Source organism: Diadema antillarum, unplaced genomic scaffold (assembly GCF_040938485.1).
Source record: "Diadema antillarum isolate AM-2024a unplaced genomic scaffold, OU_Dant_1.0 seq00000713_RagTag, whole genome shotgun sequence".
NCBI classification, from domain to species: domain Eukaryota; kingdom Metazoa; phylum Echinodermata; class Echinoidea; order Diadematoida; family Diadematidae; genus Diadema; species Diadema antillarum.
This window is the reverse complement of record NW_027271617.1, coordinates 23,562-44,251: the sequence shown is the minus strand read 5'-3', so window position 1 is coordinate 44,251 and position 20,690 is coordinate 23,562. Positions and strand designations below refer to the sequence as shown.

The window sequence follows — 20,690 nt, the reverse complement described above, 5'->3', positions numbered from 1 at the left end:
AAACTGACGTATTTGTAAGCTAATTGTTTATCCTGTTTTGATTGGTAGACATGCTTCAAAACTTCGTCACACTTGCAGCACATTTTAAAAGCAGACGATTTGAGTATTCAAAGGTGTAAGATAAGTTGTAGCAGGTACATGTATTAACAAACAATAACAAAAGTGATTTAAGAATAACCTACTTATAATTGCCAGTTTTCTTCTCTTGATATTTCTTTTTTTTTCTCTTACCTATATCTTGGTAGTAAGTAAAGTGGAACCAAGCGTGGTCAATTATTGTTCTATAATATGTGACTGTGCACCTCAAAACAAACAAAAAGTCGCCAGACATGAATTTTTAGTTAAGATCATATTCTAAAAGAGCAGACTTTAAGCTTTAAAATGAATTATAACTCAAATCAAATGGACTCTCCTAACCTATCTAAATATTGGAAAGAAAGCACAAACTCAGGAAAAGTGTGAACTGAGAAAAGAGGCTCTGAAGTACAGTGTCTATTCAAGTGCTTAATCTTTACCAAACCGTGCTGGCTGTGCGATGAATGGGACAAAAAACAGGAAGTAGACCACCAGAGTAACAACAATGAAGTGATTATCAGATTAAACTGAAATTAAGTATGCCTCATTAACACATTCTGTCCATAATTAATGCCAACTTTCAAAGCAGTAGCACTATCCTTTCAAAAGTTATTAGAGTTGAAAGTGAAGAGTGTGGACAAGGTTTTTCAGAAATGAAAAAAGGGATTCTAAAGACACACCTAATCACACTATTCTACCAAAAATGTTCGAGATAAACTGCTAGAAAAACACACTTTCCTGCCCGTTTTATGATACCAAATTTTAGCATAATGTAAAAGAAGACCCACTCTTTCAGAAAATATGAAAAAGTCAAGTTCGGTTAGGTTGACCCATTTCACTTATTTTCAGTCCTCACGCAAAATCAGTGTGTGCGACTTTATGTTCGTTTTGAGGTGCACGGTCACATATGTGCGAAGACATCAATAGTTTAAGTCGTAGGACTCGTTAGGACCGCCTTTATTAATATTTCTTTTCTTGGAGAGTAGGGGAGAACCAAAGGTGACTAAAATTATTGATCAAATGTTGCATATCGGATCTCATTCCACCAAGACATAAACAAAAACAGTTTAGGATCTAAAGTTAGTAAAAATTTAGTAAGCAATGTAAAATATATGAGCTTAAGACATTAGAGTGGAATGATTCCCAACCACTGTCGCCTTAAATAAAATGACACTAAGCAGATTTTGCGGACAGGATTTTGTGATTTGGAATTGATAGCAAGAATTTGAAACGCTATAAGCATGTATGTTTTTTATACTATTATTTTTACATTTTCTTCAAGAATGTTAAATTCATCTTTCTACATCAATTCTTTAACAGGAATCTACAATCTAATCGCATCACTTCCATCAAAGCGAGGACCTTTTGGAACCTTGAAACAACCTATCTGTACAGTATACCCCTTTAAGTTAATTTGAATTCAAATTCTGATTCACAATATAACCATATTTTCTGTTTTAGCGCGATTTCCTGAAAAAGGGCTTTGAATATTAATGATAGATAGGGTAAAACATGTCATTATTGCAGGCAATATATATTAACATCCTGTGATTGAGAGAAAAAGTCTTTGACATTGAAATATATATATATATATATATATATATATATATTATATATATATATTATATATATATATATATATATATATATATATATACATATACATATACATATATCATTTCTGAAACACTTGTTTCGAACATCATAGGATACACCTGACTAGCTTTTATCGAACGAATACAAATTATGAAAATCGTGTACTTGTACTTTTTTTCTTGTTTTTCTTATTGTTATGCCGCATTTGCCTGTCAGATCATTCCATTCATAATGCCCTTACTAATCAGATTTTATAAACATCTTTTAGATACCAATCACGCTTATCTAATAGCATAACAGATTCAAGATGAAATATGCTGCATGAATGCTAGTTAACAGAGCAAAATAATCTAACGATTCCGTTTCTTAACTCACGACACGCATCAGCTGTCAGATAAATATTACTTATTTGAATCCATGTGCCTTCCGGCACATCTTGTTTAGAATGATTGTTTTACTTTTTCCCCTATTTCTTTTTTTTAAAGTTACTTACAGAACAACAGAATCGACCGAATAGAAAAAGACGCTTTCAAGAATGTTCGTTGTACATATTTGTAAGTTATGGGTACTTACATAGATTTTCGTTAATATTTAGTATATATATATATATGAATGTATAATATATATCTATATGTTATATATACATATGCATGATTACATATTTTTTTGCTTTCATATTCGTTGCATTTCTTTTATTTCACTACCAACTAATACAATTACAGCACATCATTGACAGATACATAGATATACAAAAAAGAATGCTTCGTTTCTCACTCGAGTCTAATCAAATATCACCATAATAGATGTGATTTGTAGACTTGTAATAAACATAAATCATATATATATATATATATAAGCCTAAATGTTTTTTTTTATATTACTTTGTCATCTAGTGTAAGGTTCCTTACATTTCAAATAATTTGTAAAAAATTAATCGAAATGGGCAATAAGAAAAAAAAAAATCAATACCGAAGAGGCAGAACTCTAAATAATAGAATTACAAATCTGCATTTACAAGTATTTACTTAATGTGTTTTCTCTCATTTCAGAAATCTACATGACAACAACATTCGTGTGATTGCAACTGAATCTTTTGTTGAAGTGTCTGTGAGGTGATTTCTCGTTTTTGTTGTTGTTGTATTTTGTGCATAATAGTGTTTTCTTTTTTCCTCTTTTCACGTCTGTTTTAGAATTTTTTATTTCCTTGATATACCTATGACCCAAGGTCATTCAGAGACAATCTTCTTGCAATGAATTTAAATATCAAATAACATAAATGTTTTGGGATTTTTTCTTTTTTTTCAGTATTAAGTTTTCCATGTATACACATTGAAAAGGTAAAACAGTCGCTAGAATGTTTATATCAAAGCAGATTGCTTCGCAAGTTTTAATTCATATTATACTTCACAAATATCAATATTAGATTAAACATTAATAGCACAGATTTTTGAATCCTGTCAATAATAAACGGACAAAATAATAGAGATATATGATATAAATTGTAATCATAATGATAACTTGTTTAGATCAGATTGTTCAAAGATAAATTTAACGGGACCTACAATGAAACAAGCCTGTTCGACTGTGGGCCCCGAATAATAATGTTTGACTATTAGTGTTTACGTAACGTTCGGCAATTAAATGGGTCTTTCTAACCATTGGCACTCATTAAATGTATATGTATATAGACAATTTTAATGATTTCATTGAGCTAAAGAAGTTCGCTAGTTCAAGTTGAAACCGAGGCTTGAACACCTTTGGCAACACGGAAAATGTAAATGTTTCCTTATGTGCAGTGGTTACCTTGAATGTAGAAAAAAAAAAGGTTATTATTATTATTATTATTATCATTTTTATTATACTGTGCAGTATCTCATTCACTATCAACAACAACCTGCTAGAGAAGATTGAAACCAGAGCCTTCGTAGACGTTGAACTCCCCGAATTGTAAGTGGATATAGCAATATGTAACGTTCAATAATGGTTGTACGTGAACATTTGAAATTCCTCCCGAGTGAAATATACATTGCACTGTGTGAAATACACGGGCTTTTTTCATATACATCTGATGTAACAATAACAAATGCAAAATGTCATTTCTTGTTTTTGAAAGGAAAATAATATGAAATAATAAATTCAACCTTGGTTTCAGACTGAGTAATATTAACATCAGTATGAAATTATCAAAAAGAAGTGTTTTGAACTGAAACGTCAAAACCAAATTATTAGTTTCCTAAATCCTTGTTGGTTTTGTTTAATGTTAATGTTTGGTGTATTTTCCAATTTTATTGATAATTTACCTTTCAATACACATCAGACCTTTGCCGTCAGTACGAAATGAAATAAATGTGTTACTACCAATAGTTACTTTTACAATTCTGATGCATTTATTTTTATCCATCTGCTGAGAATAGAAATCTGGCTTACTTCTCTCTGACGTCACTTCCTACCCATGCCTTCTACGGACTGCGAGTATACGACAATTTGTAAGTGCAAGAGGATAGATAAAGGTGTTGTAAATCACTCTGCACATATAATGGACAAAATGTTCATGTTTTAAAACCGGAAGGAGTTAACAAGGACATACACATTCAAAGTCCGAGAACTTTTTAACTGTTAGTTGATTTATGTTAAGAAAAATAACGAAAGACGTTTGCTAGGAAAACAAAAGTGTCTTGTCAAGCAATTCCATGTTCATAAGGTGATGTATATGCTAAACATTTATTTGCCACAAGAACATGAGGACAACTTCTGACACGCGTCTATGTCATGAAGTTAAACTATGTGTAGCGGTAAAATTCCTTAGTCTGTCTCTACTTTATCTTTTAGGCGTTTGGAACGAAACGACATAGCATTCATCGGGACGGAAGCCTTTTATGACGTACGGATCTCTAGACGTTATCACTCTTCTACAAAACTGTAAGTTTTTAGAAAATGATGGATTTCATATAAGTATTTGATTTCCTGAAACAAAACCTTTATATTTAATTCTTATTATATGAAGAGTTTGTTCGTAAAAACCGATAAGTCCTTTTGAAGATTTTGAAGTACGGTCTCTGTCATAAAGTACAAAATAATACCTTTTAAATGATATATTGGTCACTACATATAAAGGTTTATTTTTGAAGTTATGGTCAAAAGAAGCAAAAATTTTCTTATTATTCTCTTTATTGTTCTTGACTTTTAATCGCAAATATCTCCATTTGGCAAATATGGACTTATCGGTTTTTGCGAACAAACTCTTCATATATTAATGAAAAGTTTTCAATATTTTATGATCAAGTACATTTTAAGAAAAGATGTAAATAAAACTGATTTGATTTTTCTTTTATACTAGACATTGTAAAACTTTGATATTTCGAAGCTATTCACCTAAACTTTCAAAAGTATTAGTAACAGCAGTGACAAGAATGAACACTAAAGGGGGGAAACAAAATCAGTTCTTGGCAAGAGGAAGATACGTGTCGCATTTGTTGTCCTGGTACTGGTTTAGTGAAAACAGTGCGTATTTAGTTGGTTTTCTTCTAAAACTTTTTATTTGAAACGAACGACGACATGCAATTTCAGTTGGTTTCTGTTTATTTTGTTAAACATTACATGTTTCCATTCGTTTAGTAGAGGAGATTAGACACCTTTTTTTTTAATATAACAGTGGTCTTGAAACCAGGCATTGGCAAACATGAACAACAACGAAAAATTACTGCACACGAACCTTTCTTACTCTCCTTTTGTGGAAATTGACGTAGTTTGATTGACGTGCTTAAGTAACTGGATTAATGTTGAACTGTAAAACGTTCGATTCTAGGTACCTCCAAGACAATGTCATACAGGAGATTGAAGGCAAGATCTTTGGGGGTTCATGCGATATGGACGAAATGTGAGTATTTTTACTGTTTCGCTTTCCCTGTGATTTTTCAAAGTATCATAATTTCAGAGCTAAAGTTTCTCATAAATAATCATTACTCCTTGGTACGACACAATAAAAAGACATGGAATACCAAATCTGCGGTTATGGTGGTTTAATCGTGGAAGCCATAAGTTATATAATCCATACAATCGAATGACAACGTGCTTATCCATAATAACGAGTTCGATCTTGCATATACATTTTGATATATTGAGGACTTCTTACACCATTCCAAACACGTACAATAGTAATACACTTCACAGCATTATGCATCCCGAGATGAAGGGGGGTTTATAGCCTCTGTGACAAGGGCCCTTAATTCATATAGTAAACCAATGTTACTCAACTGGTATATCAAGCGAAAGCAAAGCCACCCGTAAAAGTCCATCTGCCCCGCCGCACCGATAGCGAAATTGGCAGGAAATAAAACCCAAACACCTGTTCTGGTCGCATTAACAAGTGCTTCACGAGGGCACATATACCAACTCCGATCCCTTGCGTCCGCGCCTTGAAGCAGTCACCGACCAGCGCGACTGCCCCAAGACTCGCATATTTACGGAGGGCTTAGATAACAATCCATCCTCGTGGTACTAAGGTCAGCCTGCTTCGCTACTCGCCGGTAAATAGAATTGCATCCAAAAGTATGTTACCAGAACAAAGCCCCCTTTACCTCGAGAGGAATATAATTATGAACGATTCAAACTGTACTTTAAAGCAGATGTTATCCTATAGCGGCTTAATTTTTTCAAAATACGGCCAAACGGACCCCCAGGGTCCGCCGCCATAGGATAACAGAGTCACCGAGAAGTACGGACATCATTATCTCCAATCATCCAAGGAGCTCAACGGAGCAGCTCCTTTATAATCCCCTAAATTCATACGCAACCAATCCAGACCCTACTAGAGCATGCCCGCTACCCCCAGACTAGCATATAACATATATACAACCTATAATAGTGAAACATGAATGTACACGGCCGAACAATAATCCAGATGGCACAACACTGACGGGCCGCTACTTTACGAGTTTGTATTATATTTCTAATTTATTTACTTACTAATGTATTCATTTATCTACGTGTTTAGTTGTAATCCATGCCAATAGAGTTAACATTATTATATGAGAACGGTTGGCCACAATATTAAACTGTGTCTTGAAGGGCCCAAACAAGGGAATGTATGATACAAGGTAAAACAGTCAAGTATGTAAACCCGAATAACGCGGAAAAGAGGAAGCAGAACCTACAATCCTGCGGGGAACCGGCTTCTGTCGAAAGTCAATGCCATGGCCTGTTTGGGTCCATTTAAGAATATTGCTCCCTGCCGCTAAATACACCTGTGCTCCAGCCCATGGCTGACATTATAATGACGCGAGAATATTGCTTTATTTATTTATTTATTTTTTTTTTTTGGCTTGTCTGTTTGTTAGTTCGTATGTATCGTGCTTTAATCCATTCGGAACAATGTATAACACAAAGACCAGGCAGTTCGAGATCGGTAGTGGGATGATATCATGGTTGCCTGACAGCGACTACCAAGGAATGATAGGATAAAGTTGCCCCGGGTTGAAACGCACACTATAAAAGTCGATGATTCTGACCTCCTGTGTAAACGCACACTATAAAAGTCGATGATTCTGACCTCCTGTGTAAACGGAGCCGACCAGGCAGCAACGCGAAGGTGGAGATGCTAATGACCTTATTACTATGCATGTCCGAAGAGCGAGTCCCAGCAGGACAGCCCGAGCCCGCTTCGTCGCTCCCCTGAATCCCCGTCTGCGATCACTCCTACGCCTGTATTGTGATAAGAGAGAAAGAGAGAAAAAGAGACGAGAAGCGCGGTATCCGAAATGGAAATGGGTGGGGGGGGGGGGGGGGGGGAGGGTGCTAACTTTGGCATGAAAACAAACTTTGTTGCCCTATCTGTACTTTGACTAATGTAAGACAGCGTTCGGCAACTGTAATGCAACTGTAATGCACTGGCATATTGATAACTCTCAGTTTACAACTCTCAGTATACGATAATAACGATTGGGTAGCCCTTACCACAACTTGAAACATAGAATTAAAGCTAAGAGTGAAGAACATTTGGCTTTCAAAAGATTGATAAAAACTTATTTTCGCTTTCAAACCAAAACTTTACTTGGGTTGTAAACCCCGAAACGCTCAATAAGCGCCACAATAATGTGCGCTATTATGAGAAAATCTTATCAATTCGGATGTAGCGTCTAAATGTATTAGACGACCACCGGCCCATGCCTTTAATCCTTGCATCCGGAATGCCTGCCGTGGCAGCTGACGTGGCCGCTCCAATACGGAACGAATGAGAAGAAAATAGTGCGACTGGGAGGCGTACGAACTCCACGCAGCGCTTTAATATGTTATTGAAATCCTTCCTAACTAGGGGGGCCCCGTCATAACGCACGAAGAAAGCTTCGCTACCACGCGGACGCACAGCCACGTAGGCACTAGCGGCTGCTACTGGACATAAGCTCTTGGATTCGTTGCTAGGCAAGATTATATAACAACCAGCACCCCCCTGGTCAGTCTTGGAAGAACGGAGGTGTAGCTCCAAAGCTGCCTTGCCGCTGTGCAGGCGAACGTCAATCAATCTGAGAGTGGGGGTGTGGTTTCGGGCGCGGACGGTAAATTCCCCAACCCGGAGAAACGCAAAGAAAGCTACTAGGAAAGCAGTTCGAAACAGCAACGCGTCGAATGACGAAGCGCACACGTGTGGGAGAGCCACAAGCATGCGGCTTAATATGGGTAAGGTGATCGGGCAGCGCACGTCCCTGGAGATGCGACCACGTTTGCTGCCGTCCAGCATGCGCCTAACGATAAAGCACTGTGTGACGTCACGTAGCCCGCGTGACTGCAAATGAAAGGAGAGCCCCGCGATATAGGTGGCCAACGTGGCAGCTGCGTAACCGTTAAGGGACAGGTAGGCTATAAATTGCACAATCTGCTCGAGCGTGGGGTTAGCGCTGAGGCTGAAATGATAAGCCGATCGAAAAGATTGAAAAGATTCCCATGCCTGTGTATACGTGCTGTGCGTGCTAGCAGCCCGGGATTGGGATAGGAGTCTCTCTCGTTCTAGCACAAGCTCTCCCACAGCTGGCGTGGCAGGGGGGTCTCGTGGGGATCTGCTTGTGGTGCCAACAAACGGAATCTCTCCATCTGAAAACGAGACAAAGAATCAGCTATGTCATTACGGCAACCGGGGACGTAACGTGCTCTGAACCAAATGTTGCGCTCGAGGCAGCACACTACGAAAATTCTGACCAGGGCCATAATGCGTGGGCATTTAGAGCTCTGCTTGTTTATGACATGCACTACCGTCTGATTATCTGAGCAAAACAGCACCTTCTGATTAGCAATGCGCTTTCCCCAAACTTGCACTCCGATGACAATGGGAAGAAACTCCAAATATGCGATGGAATGTTTTTCCCGCAGCACCCCGGCGGGCCATCTGCCCTGCGCCCACTCCCCATCGAAGTAGATGCCAAACCCAATGCTACCCGAAGCGTCTGTATAAAAACTGAACGCGCTATTCGAAGTCCATTCGCTTGCCGATCTAATCACGGTGCCATTGAACTGCATTAAGAAGGTGAGCCACGCACGCAAATCCTCTCGGGCGCCGCGGGTCAGTCTAACCTTATGAAATGGTTGCTTTATCCCAATTGTAAGGTCAATTAGTCTCCGCAAGAACGCTCGCCCAGGTGCGACCGCGCGACAGACGAAATTAAGCTTGCCTATTAGCGACTGCAAACGCCGGAGTGTAAGCTTTTGGCAACAGGTGGCTTCCTCTAGATCAGCGCGCAAAGCCACCACCTTCTCTGCTGGGACCTGTACAGTAAGCGAAACAGAGTCGATTGTGAGCCCCAAATACTCGATAACGGTGACAGGACCCGTAGTCTTGTCATTAGCCACTGGCACCCCAAACCGCTCACACATTGCAAGGAAAGAACGCATTAGACTGGCGCATTCACGTCGAGAGCTAGCTGCGAAGAAAAAATCGTCCAAATAATGCAATACGCCATCCGACTCAGCGATAGTTCTACAACAATACTCAAGAAAGGTACTGAAACGCTCGAAAATCGCGCACGACGCCGAGCAGCCCATCGGAAGACAACGATCGTAATAATATAGACCATCTATGCGCATGCCCAGTAGCTCAAAATCATCAGGATGCACGGGGATAAGACGAAAGGCAGACTGTATGTCCGCTTTTCCCATGACTGCCCCCTGCCCCAAACGCGTTACGAGGTCAACGGCGTCATCGAAAGTAGAATACCTGACCTGACAATCGCGCGGGTCAATGCAATCATTTACGGATGCACCGCGAGGGGCTGACAGGTGTTGGATCATGCGAAATTCCCCTGGCACCTTCTTTGGCACCACCCCAACTGGGGAGCAGCGAAATCTTGGAAAAGGAGGTGAGACATATGGACCGACTATTCTCCCCAGGCTAACCTCTTTGAACAATTTACGATGTAGAACTTGCGCGTGTGCTGTCGCTGAGACCAGGTTCCGTGACTCGTGAGCGACCCGCTCCCCCGTATAACCCAAACGGAAACCAAAACGAAAGCCCTCAATAATGTTAACTGCAGCTGTCTTATCCGGATAATTGCGCAGAAAGGGGATCACGCGCTCAATGTTAATTGGGGATGGGCCGAGAGTCTTTTTGGGAGCCATTGACAGCGCCCCGCGTGCAGGCTTGAGCTGTGTGGGTAGAGGAGCCGCAATTTGCGCAGACATGTGCGAATCTGCAGATCGCCCGCTTGCAAGAGCCCGCGTTGAATGCGAAGCAGTGATTGGCTCGTCCGCGTGCAAAATCTGCCCCCGCTCTCCTATCTCTCGGGGGTGAGGAAGGCCCCCCGCGACGACCTCGCAGGTATGACGTGGCGGCTCCTGACCCAGCTCCCGCCCGAAAGGGCTGCAACGGAGTATACGAACGAAACGCTGCTCTGGGCTGGGCTGTGGCTACGGTTAGCCACAGCTCCGTGTCAATAGTCGCCCACGAACGGAGCGGCTGTCGCGCTTGCCGCAGCCTGAATTGCACATCATAGGTGCGCCAATTATAGCCTCCGAAGCGCACGATTGATCGAACTGTGTCCATATATTTGAACAACTCGCGCGCTCGATTTCCATGCTTTTCTACATACACCGAAGCGTATGTCAGAAAGGCCGACGTCCACATATCAATATTTGCAATTTGCGGGGTGCGACTCGCGCTCCTGACTTGCAGAGATCCTCCAGCCTGCACGAGGCTGAATGACGCCTCCTCACTCAGGGAACCTACGTCGGATTTGAGGAGGATGCCCAAATCAAGAAACTCCCCCTTCCAAATTTTCTCTTTAACCGACATGGGGACGACGCTCCCCAGCTCATCCCCTACGCACGACAAGGCTTGGGGAAGGGCATCAAAAGTGTCAGGTGGGTCAATCAACTGACCAACCGGACTAAGATCTACCGATTTGCTTGCCACGTGGTGCTCACGCACCACCGCGTCGACCACGGTGGGCCAAGAGGCGTCACCATGCCCACACGCAGACACACTATACTCACCGGATGCTGCAGGCGATCCGCCTTGACCAGCTGCCGGGTCCTCCTCCCCACTCTTGGTTGTCTTTCGACCACGACGACGCGTCGACGAGGGCGGCGCTGGCGGCTCCTTCCCCATCACCTTCTTCATGATCTTACTCCGCGACTTCGGCATAGTGAAAGTCCAGAACCGGCGTTGTGATATGCAGAACTAAGATGATATTAACTTAGGCCCAAACGTCCCGATGCGAAAATGCAAAGACAGTGCCCCAGAATCGACGATGTAAGTTCACGTATGATATCCAATATTTCAAAGGCAAGAAGGTATACCCAAAAAAGTTCCAAGGGAGGGAAAGTAGCACGAAGATGATAGAAAACTACAAAGTTTCGAAGTTCAATGTGTAAGACAATGCACGAAATCCAATATTAGGAGCCGCCTCAATTACTTCCTGCTTCCACGACAAACCACCATCGAATGACGCTACCTAAGCAATTTCTTCACCGCGTGCGCTTACCCCCGCAAACGAGAGGGGCAGCAAGAGCAGGGGTCACCTGTTGCGTAATCCCCCCTGCCCTATATCTGCCCGGCAACATCGCTACTGTGTCCTTCAAGAGTAAATTGTTTTAACTTCCTTGCAGTCCGTTAAAACTCATTATATTGCGTTCTCCGCTAATGTCTTACAAGTTGAAACATAATCTAAAGGCACAGTTCGTAGGTTGAGGTTTAAATGATATCCCTTGACCCCTTTCCCCTTAAAAAAGGTGCTTGAAGATTTTTTTTTTTTCAAAGGCAAATTGCAACGTACAGCATTTCTGTAACATTAGGAAAAGGTTGGTTGTATCGAAATCCTCGTCTACTAACCATTATGCTAACAACACAGCGCTAACTTCGACATATTATTATTTTTGTTAGTCTCCTTGGTCTAAATTGTATTGCTTTGTCCCTATGTCAAACAGAGCTTGAGAAGAAATTGAAACACCGCAAAGAGAAATGCATATAGAATGTATGAATTTGCTCGAAAAAAAAAAATGTTCTGACTGTCGTATTTCTCAATCTTCCTTATATTTACAGTCATATTCAAAATAACAAGATCGCATCCCTTCCCGACAATTCATTTGAAGACGTCTCAGCAGAAAGAGTGTAAGTAGTTGTCTACAATAATACAAAGGGGCAATGCATTTTGTCACACTCAAAAATAAATTTGAATGCATTCCATAACCGTAGGCTGAAGGGAAAAACGTGTACTTCTAGACAGTTATTCCCGTTACTATGCAAACGAGAACTGTTCCAATTGTTTTATTGTGTAATGTCGAATGATGTCGGTGGTTAGTCAATAGTACTCTGAACTCAAATGACATACTGCTGAAATTGTTCATCCTGAGTTACAACGACGCGTGTACCCTCGCTCTTAGTGACCATTTTTAAGATTTTAAAAGAAGGTCTTTTACAATAACACATTTTTTTTTTGCCTTTATCATGGATACTATGGAAGCTATACTTCTTGTATTGTGTTTGATTTATTGTTATATATATACCACACCAGGTTTCTGGAAAACAACAGACTGCAAGTTTTTCCAGCACTGGCTTTTTCGCCTCTGAACATGGAACACATTGACCTGGCATCAAATATGATTGGAACGATTCCGGATGGCGTTTTCCTTTTCCTCACGAATACTCGTATCATGTATGGAAAATATCACATTTGTGTTATCTTAGTTGGTTTGTTCCTTTTGGGGTTTTTTTTTTTTCCTTTTTAATTACACTTGGTTGCATATCGCTGGTAAAAATGAAAAGGGTCAAGTAAGTATGGTATAACTTCATGCCAGTGCTATTTTTCCAAGGCAATTTAACCAAAAACTATTCGGGGCTCCATGGAATGCGCATCTGTATCATTGTTTGGAATGACGTTTTATAAAATTCCTGTTTATTGCTGCAGTTGCTAAACACACAGATTTCGTAAGCGTATTCTGCAGATAGTGTCATTCTGCATGCGCGCTCGCATGGTTTAAAGGAGACCTCAGTATGATTTTCAAACTTTTCATTTGAACAGTTAAAGTATGTTATACTTGTTACAGAGTTTCAGAATACACAGTGGTTGGGGCGAAGAATAACAATAGTTTTATTCTAAAGATCTACAAATCGCAATGATGAAAAAGGTTGATGGCAGGGCTGCTGAATTATAGGAGTGCATGAGTGGGGACTCAATTTGTAGAACAATGCACGTAAGCGCGTAGAAAATGTATACTCAGGTAAAGTTGTCAGGCAAGTAATATTGTAATAGATCAAGGACGACAGAAATCCAACAACTTCCCGGGAATATACAAGGCATTGTCATTTGTATTATTTTATTAGTATTTTTTTTTTTTGGGGGGGGGGGGGGTGTGGGGTGCCACATTATGTCAAAATTATGAATATCGTCTGCAGTTCTCATTCAGTCATTTGTAGGCAGCTGAAGAGATTGGTTGAATGAAAGAAAGATAGATGGGTGATATTTAAAAGAGACTATGTAAACCTGCAGCAATTGGCAACGCATTTATAATCTGTAGTTTGTTTTGCTCTGATTTTCTTGTCTTTGAAGTGATGAATATCACTAAAAAATAACATAAGATTTATGCTTAATAACGTTCAAAGAAAGGCAAATGGAACATTGGGTCAAAATAAGAAAACTTGTTACCATAATCTCACTGAAGACGAGTGAATACATTGGTTTACAATTTTCATTCAACACAATGTTCTATTCCTTTGCAGAAATCTGCAGCAGAATCACATTACTCGCATTTCGGCGGCACTTTTCTCTCCGCTAAGCAGCCTTGAAATCCTGTAAGTACCATCAAAATGTATATGTATGTATATGCATATATATATATATATATATATATATATATATATATTTATTTATTTATATATTATTATTTTTTTTACCGTGAACCCATTACAGGTTACAGGTCCTATGCAATGCAAATGCATGTTGACTTTTGTCTATCTACTATACCCTGGCCATCTCTTTTGTAGCAAGAATAATGTGATCGTGCATCATCAACTAACAAGAAGTCGCCGTGCACTTTTTTTTTTTTTTTTTTTTTTGTTCAGGGCAGATTCTAAATGAAGAGACTCAAAGCTTTAAAAAGCTGTTTATCTCAATGGCAATTGACTTTCTTAAGCTATCTAAACATTTGAAAAAAACGCGCACGCTGGAAAAGTGTGGACTGGGAAAGAGGCAGGATGAAGTATATGATCTATTCAAGCTCTTAATATTTTAAGTACCAAACCATGCTTGCTGTGCGATGGATGGGATGTAACGCACAGGGCCACAAACAACGAACGCTGGGATAATCAGATTTACCTGAAATCTAGCATTCTCTATTAACACAGTCTGTCCATGATTGATGCAAACTTTCAAAGCAGTAAGTATCCTTTCAGAAGTTATAATAGTAGAAAATAAAGAGTATGCAAAGAATTTAAAAAAATGCAACGGGGCCTCTAAAGGTATACCTCATTATATTACTTTACAAAAAATAAAACAAAAATGGGTTGTAGAAAAACCGCTTTTCAATAAAACTTACTTTTTCATTCACTTTGTGATCCATAACTTTCAAATGACGTACACGAAGAGAGGCTCTTTTAGAAAATATGGGAAAAAGAAACCATGATTGTCAGTAGTTTGCTCAAACGAAATAATTCGAATTACAATTAACATTTCAATGCACCTTCCCCTCATCCGAGCATAATTTGCATACATATAAATCATTCAATTTATAATTAATAACATACTTGGTGTAGTAACTATTAAAGTATTCAAGGTTATAGAAAGTGCAAACACAGAAAAAAAATCGTTGTTTTTTTTCCTAGGACACTAAATGACAACGTCATATCAGAACTAGATGATGGAGCGTTTGACGGATTAGGACATCTTCGCACAATGTGAGTATAAAACTGATCAAGCAGGTTCACTGGTTAGTACTTAATTAATGTTTTACATGGAACCAAATACAAAAAGAACGGATGGTTCTGTGTAAATTACGTGAAGAAGGTTTGTAAACATTTTTTTCTTCACTTGCAGTGTAGAAAATGTGTCCGTACGAAATTGTAATAGCACAGGAAAATAGCTTTCACTTTTGTTGCAGTCATAACGATGGAATGAGTTTCGTACTTGCTCGTGGACAAATGATTATGTTTCATATTTTAATTGACGGAATCAGAGGGGTGTTTTTTTGCTTTTTTTTAATCATGACGTTATATGGATCGGACACGGTGTAGTCTTATAGATTACCATAAGCAGCATATCTAAATGTTTAACTTTTTTTCTAATGTTAGAGTTTTCTTTGTTCATTTGTATTGTTCTTTACTTTTTTTCTCTCATATGCAGAAATTTGGCGAATAATAATATTGAGACCATTGGCACCGATTCTTCCATTCGCCACCTGAATGTTACGTCATTGTAAGTGAAACACTTTGAAATGCCAAATCTGACCGTTTATTATTTTTTTTTTTAATTATGCTCCCCCTCTATCTCTCTAAAACTAGTGATCTAACATTGAGGTATATCAGAAAACAACAACAACAACAGCAGCACAATATTCTTAGCTTACTTGTTTTAGCCTTATATTCTTGGCGAGGTATTCAAACGTTAGATATGTACAAAATGAATCACTATATATTTTTTTTCAAATAGATTTATATCAGTGTGAATGATGAAAATAACAGTAACAATACATGTACTTGTACATGTATTACACAAAAAATAATGTACTTATGAACACTTAAGGATGAAAAACAAATCATTAATAATATTAAAATGAGAGAAATAGACATGAAAACAGTGCTGGATGAAAGTGACAAACCTTTGCCGTAAAGTGTGTAGAGCCTGGTTCGTTGACAAGTTTAAGAAGTATACCTGTTCCAGCACAAGTAGTAGATTCGTTAACTGTATTCAGTTCTTTTCGACTTCATTTTTCGCCACAAAAAAAAAAAATAAAGCAAACAAACACAGCACAATCATATCATAGTATTTTTTTTTTTTTACAAGAGAATAAGGTTAACAAGACATTGATATTAAAAAATATGCATCAATAGTGAAACATAATAATATCGATTGGCTGTATATGAACACTGAAGTCATCACAGTAAAACAGCCAATATGCAATGTGCAAAAAGAAAAATAATAAAAGGACAATGCTCATATGATTTGATAAGTCACTGGCAGAATATCAATGACCCCCCCAAAAAAAAACAAACAAACAAACAAACAAACAAACAAACAAACAAACAAACGAGAGAGCCTGATACCGAGTTTTTAGATACTAGCGACATCACCAAATGTTCCCTCATCAGTGGCTTTTATAGGGTTATTGCTAATGTGACGTTAGTTTTTGTTTACTTTCGCTAAATTATCGCAGGTGACTTGGCCTCTATATAATTTTTAGGTATTTACTGCGTGGTGAAGGTAAATGCGGAAATCACCTAACTTATGCATGAGCTTGTAATGTTTGGTATTTCTTTTGTAAATTCTCTCTCGTCTTCATAATATTTTCTGGTAGTGATATATCGGGAAACCCCCTCGTCTGCACTTGTGGCGTCTTCTACACCATGTATGAAATCCAGAGCGCCATAGTCGGCGGAGAGTGCGAAGGTCCCTCCTCGCTGGTAGGCACTCACTTTGTTCGGAAGAAGTCAGGATCACCGTTATATTTCCTCAACCGGGACGAAAAACTCTTTCAATGCAGTAAGCACGTTTTAGTTTATCACTGTGTCTGACCGAGTGAAGATGTGTTTTATGCGTGTGCGTGTGTGTGTGTGTGTGTGTGTGTGTGTGTGTTTGTGTGTTAGTGTGTGCGTGCATTTATACGTATACTACATTACCAAGGGTAAGATAAGATATTTAGGTGCTTCCCTCATTACACGCAATATACACATGTATATGTATATTATATATATATATATATATATATATATATATATATATATAATGTATATGTGACCGTGCACCTCAAAACAAACACAAAGTCGCACACACTGATTTTGCGTGAGGACTGAAAATAAGTGAAATGGGTCAACCTAGCCGAACTTGACTTTTTCATATTTTCTGAAAGAGCAGGTCTTCTTTTACATTATGCTAACTTTTGGTATCATAAAACGGGCAGGAAAGTGTGTTGTTTTAGCAGTTTATCTCGAAATTTTTTGGTAGAATAGTGTGATTAGGTGTGTCTTTAGAATCCCCTTTTCATTTCTGAAAAACCTTGTCCACACTCTTCACTTTCAACTCTAATAACTTTTAAAAGGATAGTGCTACTGCTTTGAAAGTTGGCATCAATTATGAACAGAATGTGTTAATGAGGCATATTTAATTTCATTTTAATCTGATAATCCCTTCATTGTTGTTACTCTGGTGGTTTACTTCCTGTTTTTTGTCCCATTCATCGCGCAGCCAGCACTGTTTGCTAAAGATTAAGCGCTTGAATAGACACTGTACTTCAGAGTCTCTTTTCTCAGTTCACACTTTTCCTGAGTTTGAGCTTTCTTTCCAGTATTTAGATAGGTTAGGAGAGTCCATTTGATTTGAGTTATACATCATTTTAAAGCTTAAAGTCTGCTCTTTCTGAATATGGTCTTAGCTAAAAACTCATGTCTGGCGACTTTTTGTTTGTTTTGAGGTGCAGAGTCACATATAATAATTTACCGAATTATATAATTGAAATGAAAGGATTTTTTTCAATCATTGTGATGTTAGTGGCCCTTTGGGTAATTCCCCCGCTATCAAAAAGAAAAGAAAAGAAAACAAAACAAAAAACGAATATACAAAAAAATGTATGTTTAACCCTATAAAGCCCAAGCTATTTTGACCCCTTCCAGGCCCAAGGGGGGGGGGGGGGGCACATTGTGCCCCCCCCCCCATAGAACTTCTTTATTATATGATGTATGACCGTCATATTTGGCACATGGGTAGAGCAACTCGTACTCTACATGACCAAACATTTGAAATTTCTCAAGGTCATCCATAGAGGGCGGTCTTTACCAAAATATAAAGAAATACATAGGAAATACGCTAAAATCATGTTTTTTCTGTTTATTTCTTTATCCCCAGTATATATCTTTTTTTTTTTTTTTATCAATCACTTTCATATTTACCACAAAGGAAAAGCAAGTCAAACTTCACTCTTTGTTATGGTTCAAATTTCTCAAGGTCAACACATGGGGGCGCTTTTCATTGCAATATAAAGAAATATATGAAACCTATGATGTATTGCTTGGAATGGATACATATATTGGTATCACATTTCATATTTCCAAAATAATGTAATTTTGAGTTTGTAGATTGATAATATGATAAACAAATGATATTACAGGCAAAGCTTGTGTGAAGATAACACAAAATAAAAGGGTAGTCTTTGGAAAATGCTGTATTTTTGATTATTTCTATTATATCTATTGTTTGATGCCTATGTCATATAGAAAATAAAGGAAATAATAAGAAAACCATTTCAGGGTAATTCACAACCATAATTCCTTCACCCTTTGGTCCTTCAGCAAATTACAGCCTAGAAAACCTCCATTTCATCCATCATTATACTGTTAACTGAAATTGGAACAGAAAATCATGCAAAATCTGACGAACATGATTGGCAGTTTATGGTTGCCATGGCAACCTGCAATATGGGACATAGCTAAATTATACATCAAAATGTGCGCAATAAAATTTTAGGAAAAGTCACCAAATTTGGTAGAAATCGGGTAAAGGGTGTAGGAGCGCCAAACAAAAATATGGTAGGGGGGCACAATGTGCCCCCCCCCCCCTCCTTGGGCTTTATAGGGTTAAGGTCAAATTGTTCGTTAGAAGCACTGTTTCTAATGCATTGATCAACAACTACATAATCATTTCTTAATTCTTTCGAAATTCGAAGCTAAAGCTATCACCAAAACAACACGTAATAAATGAGAGGATTGAGCAGGAAATTGGCAAGCACCCCGAAACTCTTGATGTATATTTCGTGACCCTTTATTGCCCCATCTCAGCTCCACTGGATTTCGAGGCAAGTGCCCCTGCCTACCAGACAATCCTTGCGAAGTGGTCCTCGCCTGACACGCCTTACCCGATATTTGATGACAACCTGGCTCTAAATACCTATGTGAACTGGTACATGTCTGTCACATTGCGTTTTCATTTAAACATTATTGTATTATACATATTCGAGTCAAGGTTGCTCGTATAGACGAAGGTGGTATCTTTATGTATTTAAGCTACAACGCCTGTCGAAAGAAGTTTGATCTTAGCATAAAAAAGGAAAAATTAAATATATTATTATCTGACTTTATGCAGGTTGTGTTATATAGAATGCATATTTATCAGCGGCTGATATTTAGAACATTACTTTTACTCTTTTGTCACTAGATGCATATTCGATTCAAAGCTCCTGTGAGAGACATGTGTTGTCAAGTATATTAAGCAATAATTAGTTTCGAAACTAGTTTGACCATGATATGTAACATATACTAAAAATAATCAAATAATGTGAACTACTGTTCTTTCATGCAGCATCTCTATTTTATAGCGCATATTTATTTGTTGCTGATATTTTGCCTACTACTGTTATTCTCTTGTCATTCTTTATTCTGTAAAAACAAAGAAACAAAAAGAAAACAAAATTTAGGAAAAGAGGACATAGAATAAAGACAAACCAAGCTATGTTTTTTTTTTCTATATAACGTTTCCCCGCCCAACTACTTTTCAGTATTTACTTTTCTCTGCAACTTTGCAGCTTTCTTTGAACATGTTTCTCTTTTTGTATTTTTTTTTTATCTGATATTGAAGGACATACACGTACACAGTCACCTGCAACAGTGACAAAGGTTTCGTTGCCACGGGCAACACGACTGAGCTCTTCCTCCTTCTCGGACCAGACGACGGGGTAAAGGAGGACACCCTGTACACGTGCTCCGCCACGTTAACGTTTAATGGCAACACGAGTGTGGCTGGAAACAGTGCATCAGTTTTGACTTTGGCAGAACCAAGTAAGTTTCGTGACTGAAGGAAAGGAAAGTGAAGCTGCACCTTATACGTATCATCGTTCTGTTTGTAGGGAGCAAAAAAGAAATAAGTAAATATAATACAATTTATTCAAGAATAACGTTTTGGCATAATCTAATATGGTACGATAGTGATGAAAGCCTTAAAGTCAGGAAGATTGTTTACTTTATTCCATAAATGGATGTCTACAGGAGCATAATTGTGTACAAGCGTTAGTCCTGCCTGTTAGTTTCTATGTATTACACACTGGTGGTGAAAGAGTAATTTTAGTGAATTTTTGAAAATCAAATGATTTTCTTGAATATGGATGGTCTAAATTTGAATGTTGAAATTAATATATTTCGCAGAAATTAATGTTATTCGCTATCGTGCGACATCTTAATTGTTTCCTCTACTTAGAATATATCGCCCTATCATAATTATTATGTATGTATGTGTTACATATGCAAAGTATGATTAACATACATTTTTTAATGAATATTTTCTTGTGTATCATAATTTCCCACATTTTTTTTTTTTTACCTTTAGAGACGCCTTACAAAGTAA

General features: G+C 38.3%; 1 protein-coding gene across 1 annotated transcript in view; it reads left to right on the top strand.

Moving 5' to 3' along the window:
* LOC139737897 (uncharacterized) overlaps positions 1-20,690 on the top strand; it is a gene marked incomplete at its 3' end in the record, with an annotated part of 76,110 nt that overhangs the window by 33,769 nt on the left and 21,651 nt on the right. Inside the window, exons 6-13 of the mRNA XM_071648565.1 lie at positions 5,477-5,548; positions 10,472-10,565; positions 10,871-11,319; positions 12,194-12,262; positions 15,489-15,560; positions 16,660-16,844; positions 19,133-19,253; positions 19,929-20,128. Of these exons, the coding sequence (XP_071504666.1) occupies positions 5,477-5,548; positions 10,472-10,565; positions 10,871-11,319; positions 12,194-12,262; positions 15,489-15,560; positions 16,660-16,844; positions 19,133-19,253; positions 19,929-20,128 (1,262 nt within the window). The remainder of the gene's footprint in view (positions 1-5,476; positions 5,549-10,471; positions 10,566-10,870; positions 11,320-12,193; positions 12,263-15,488; positions 15,561-16,659; positions 16,845-19,132; positions 19,254-19,928; positions 20,129-20,690) is intronic.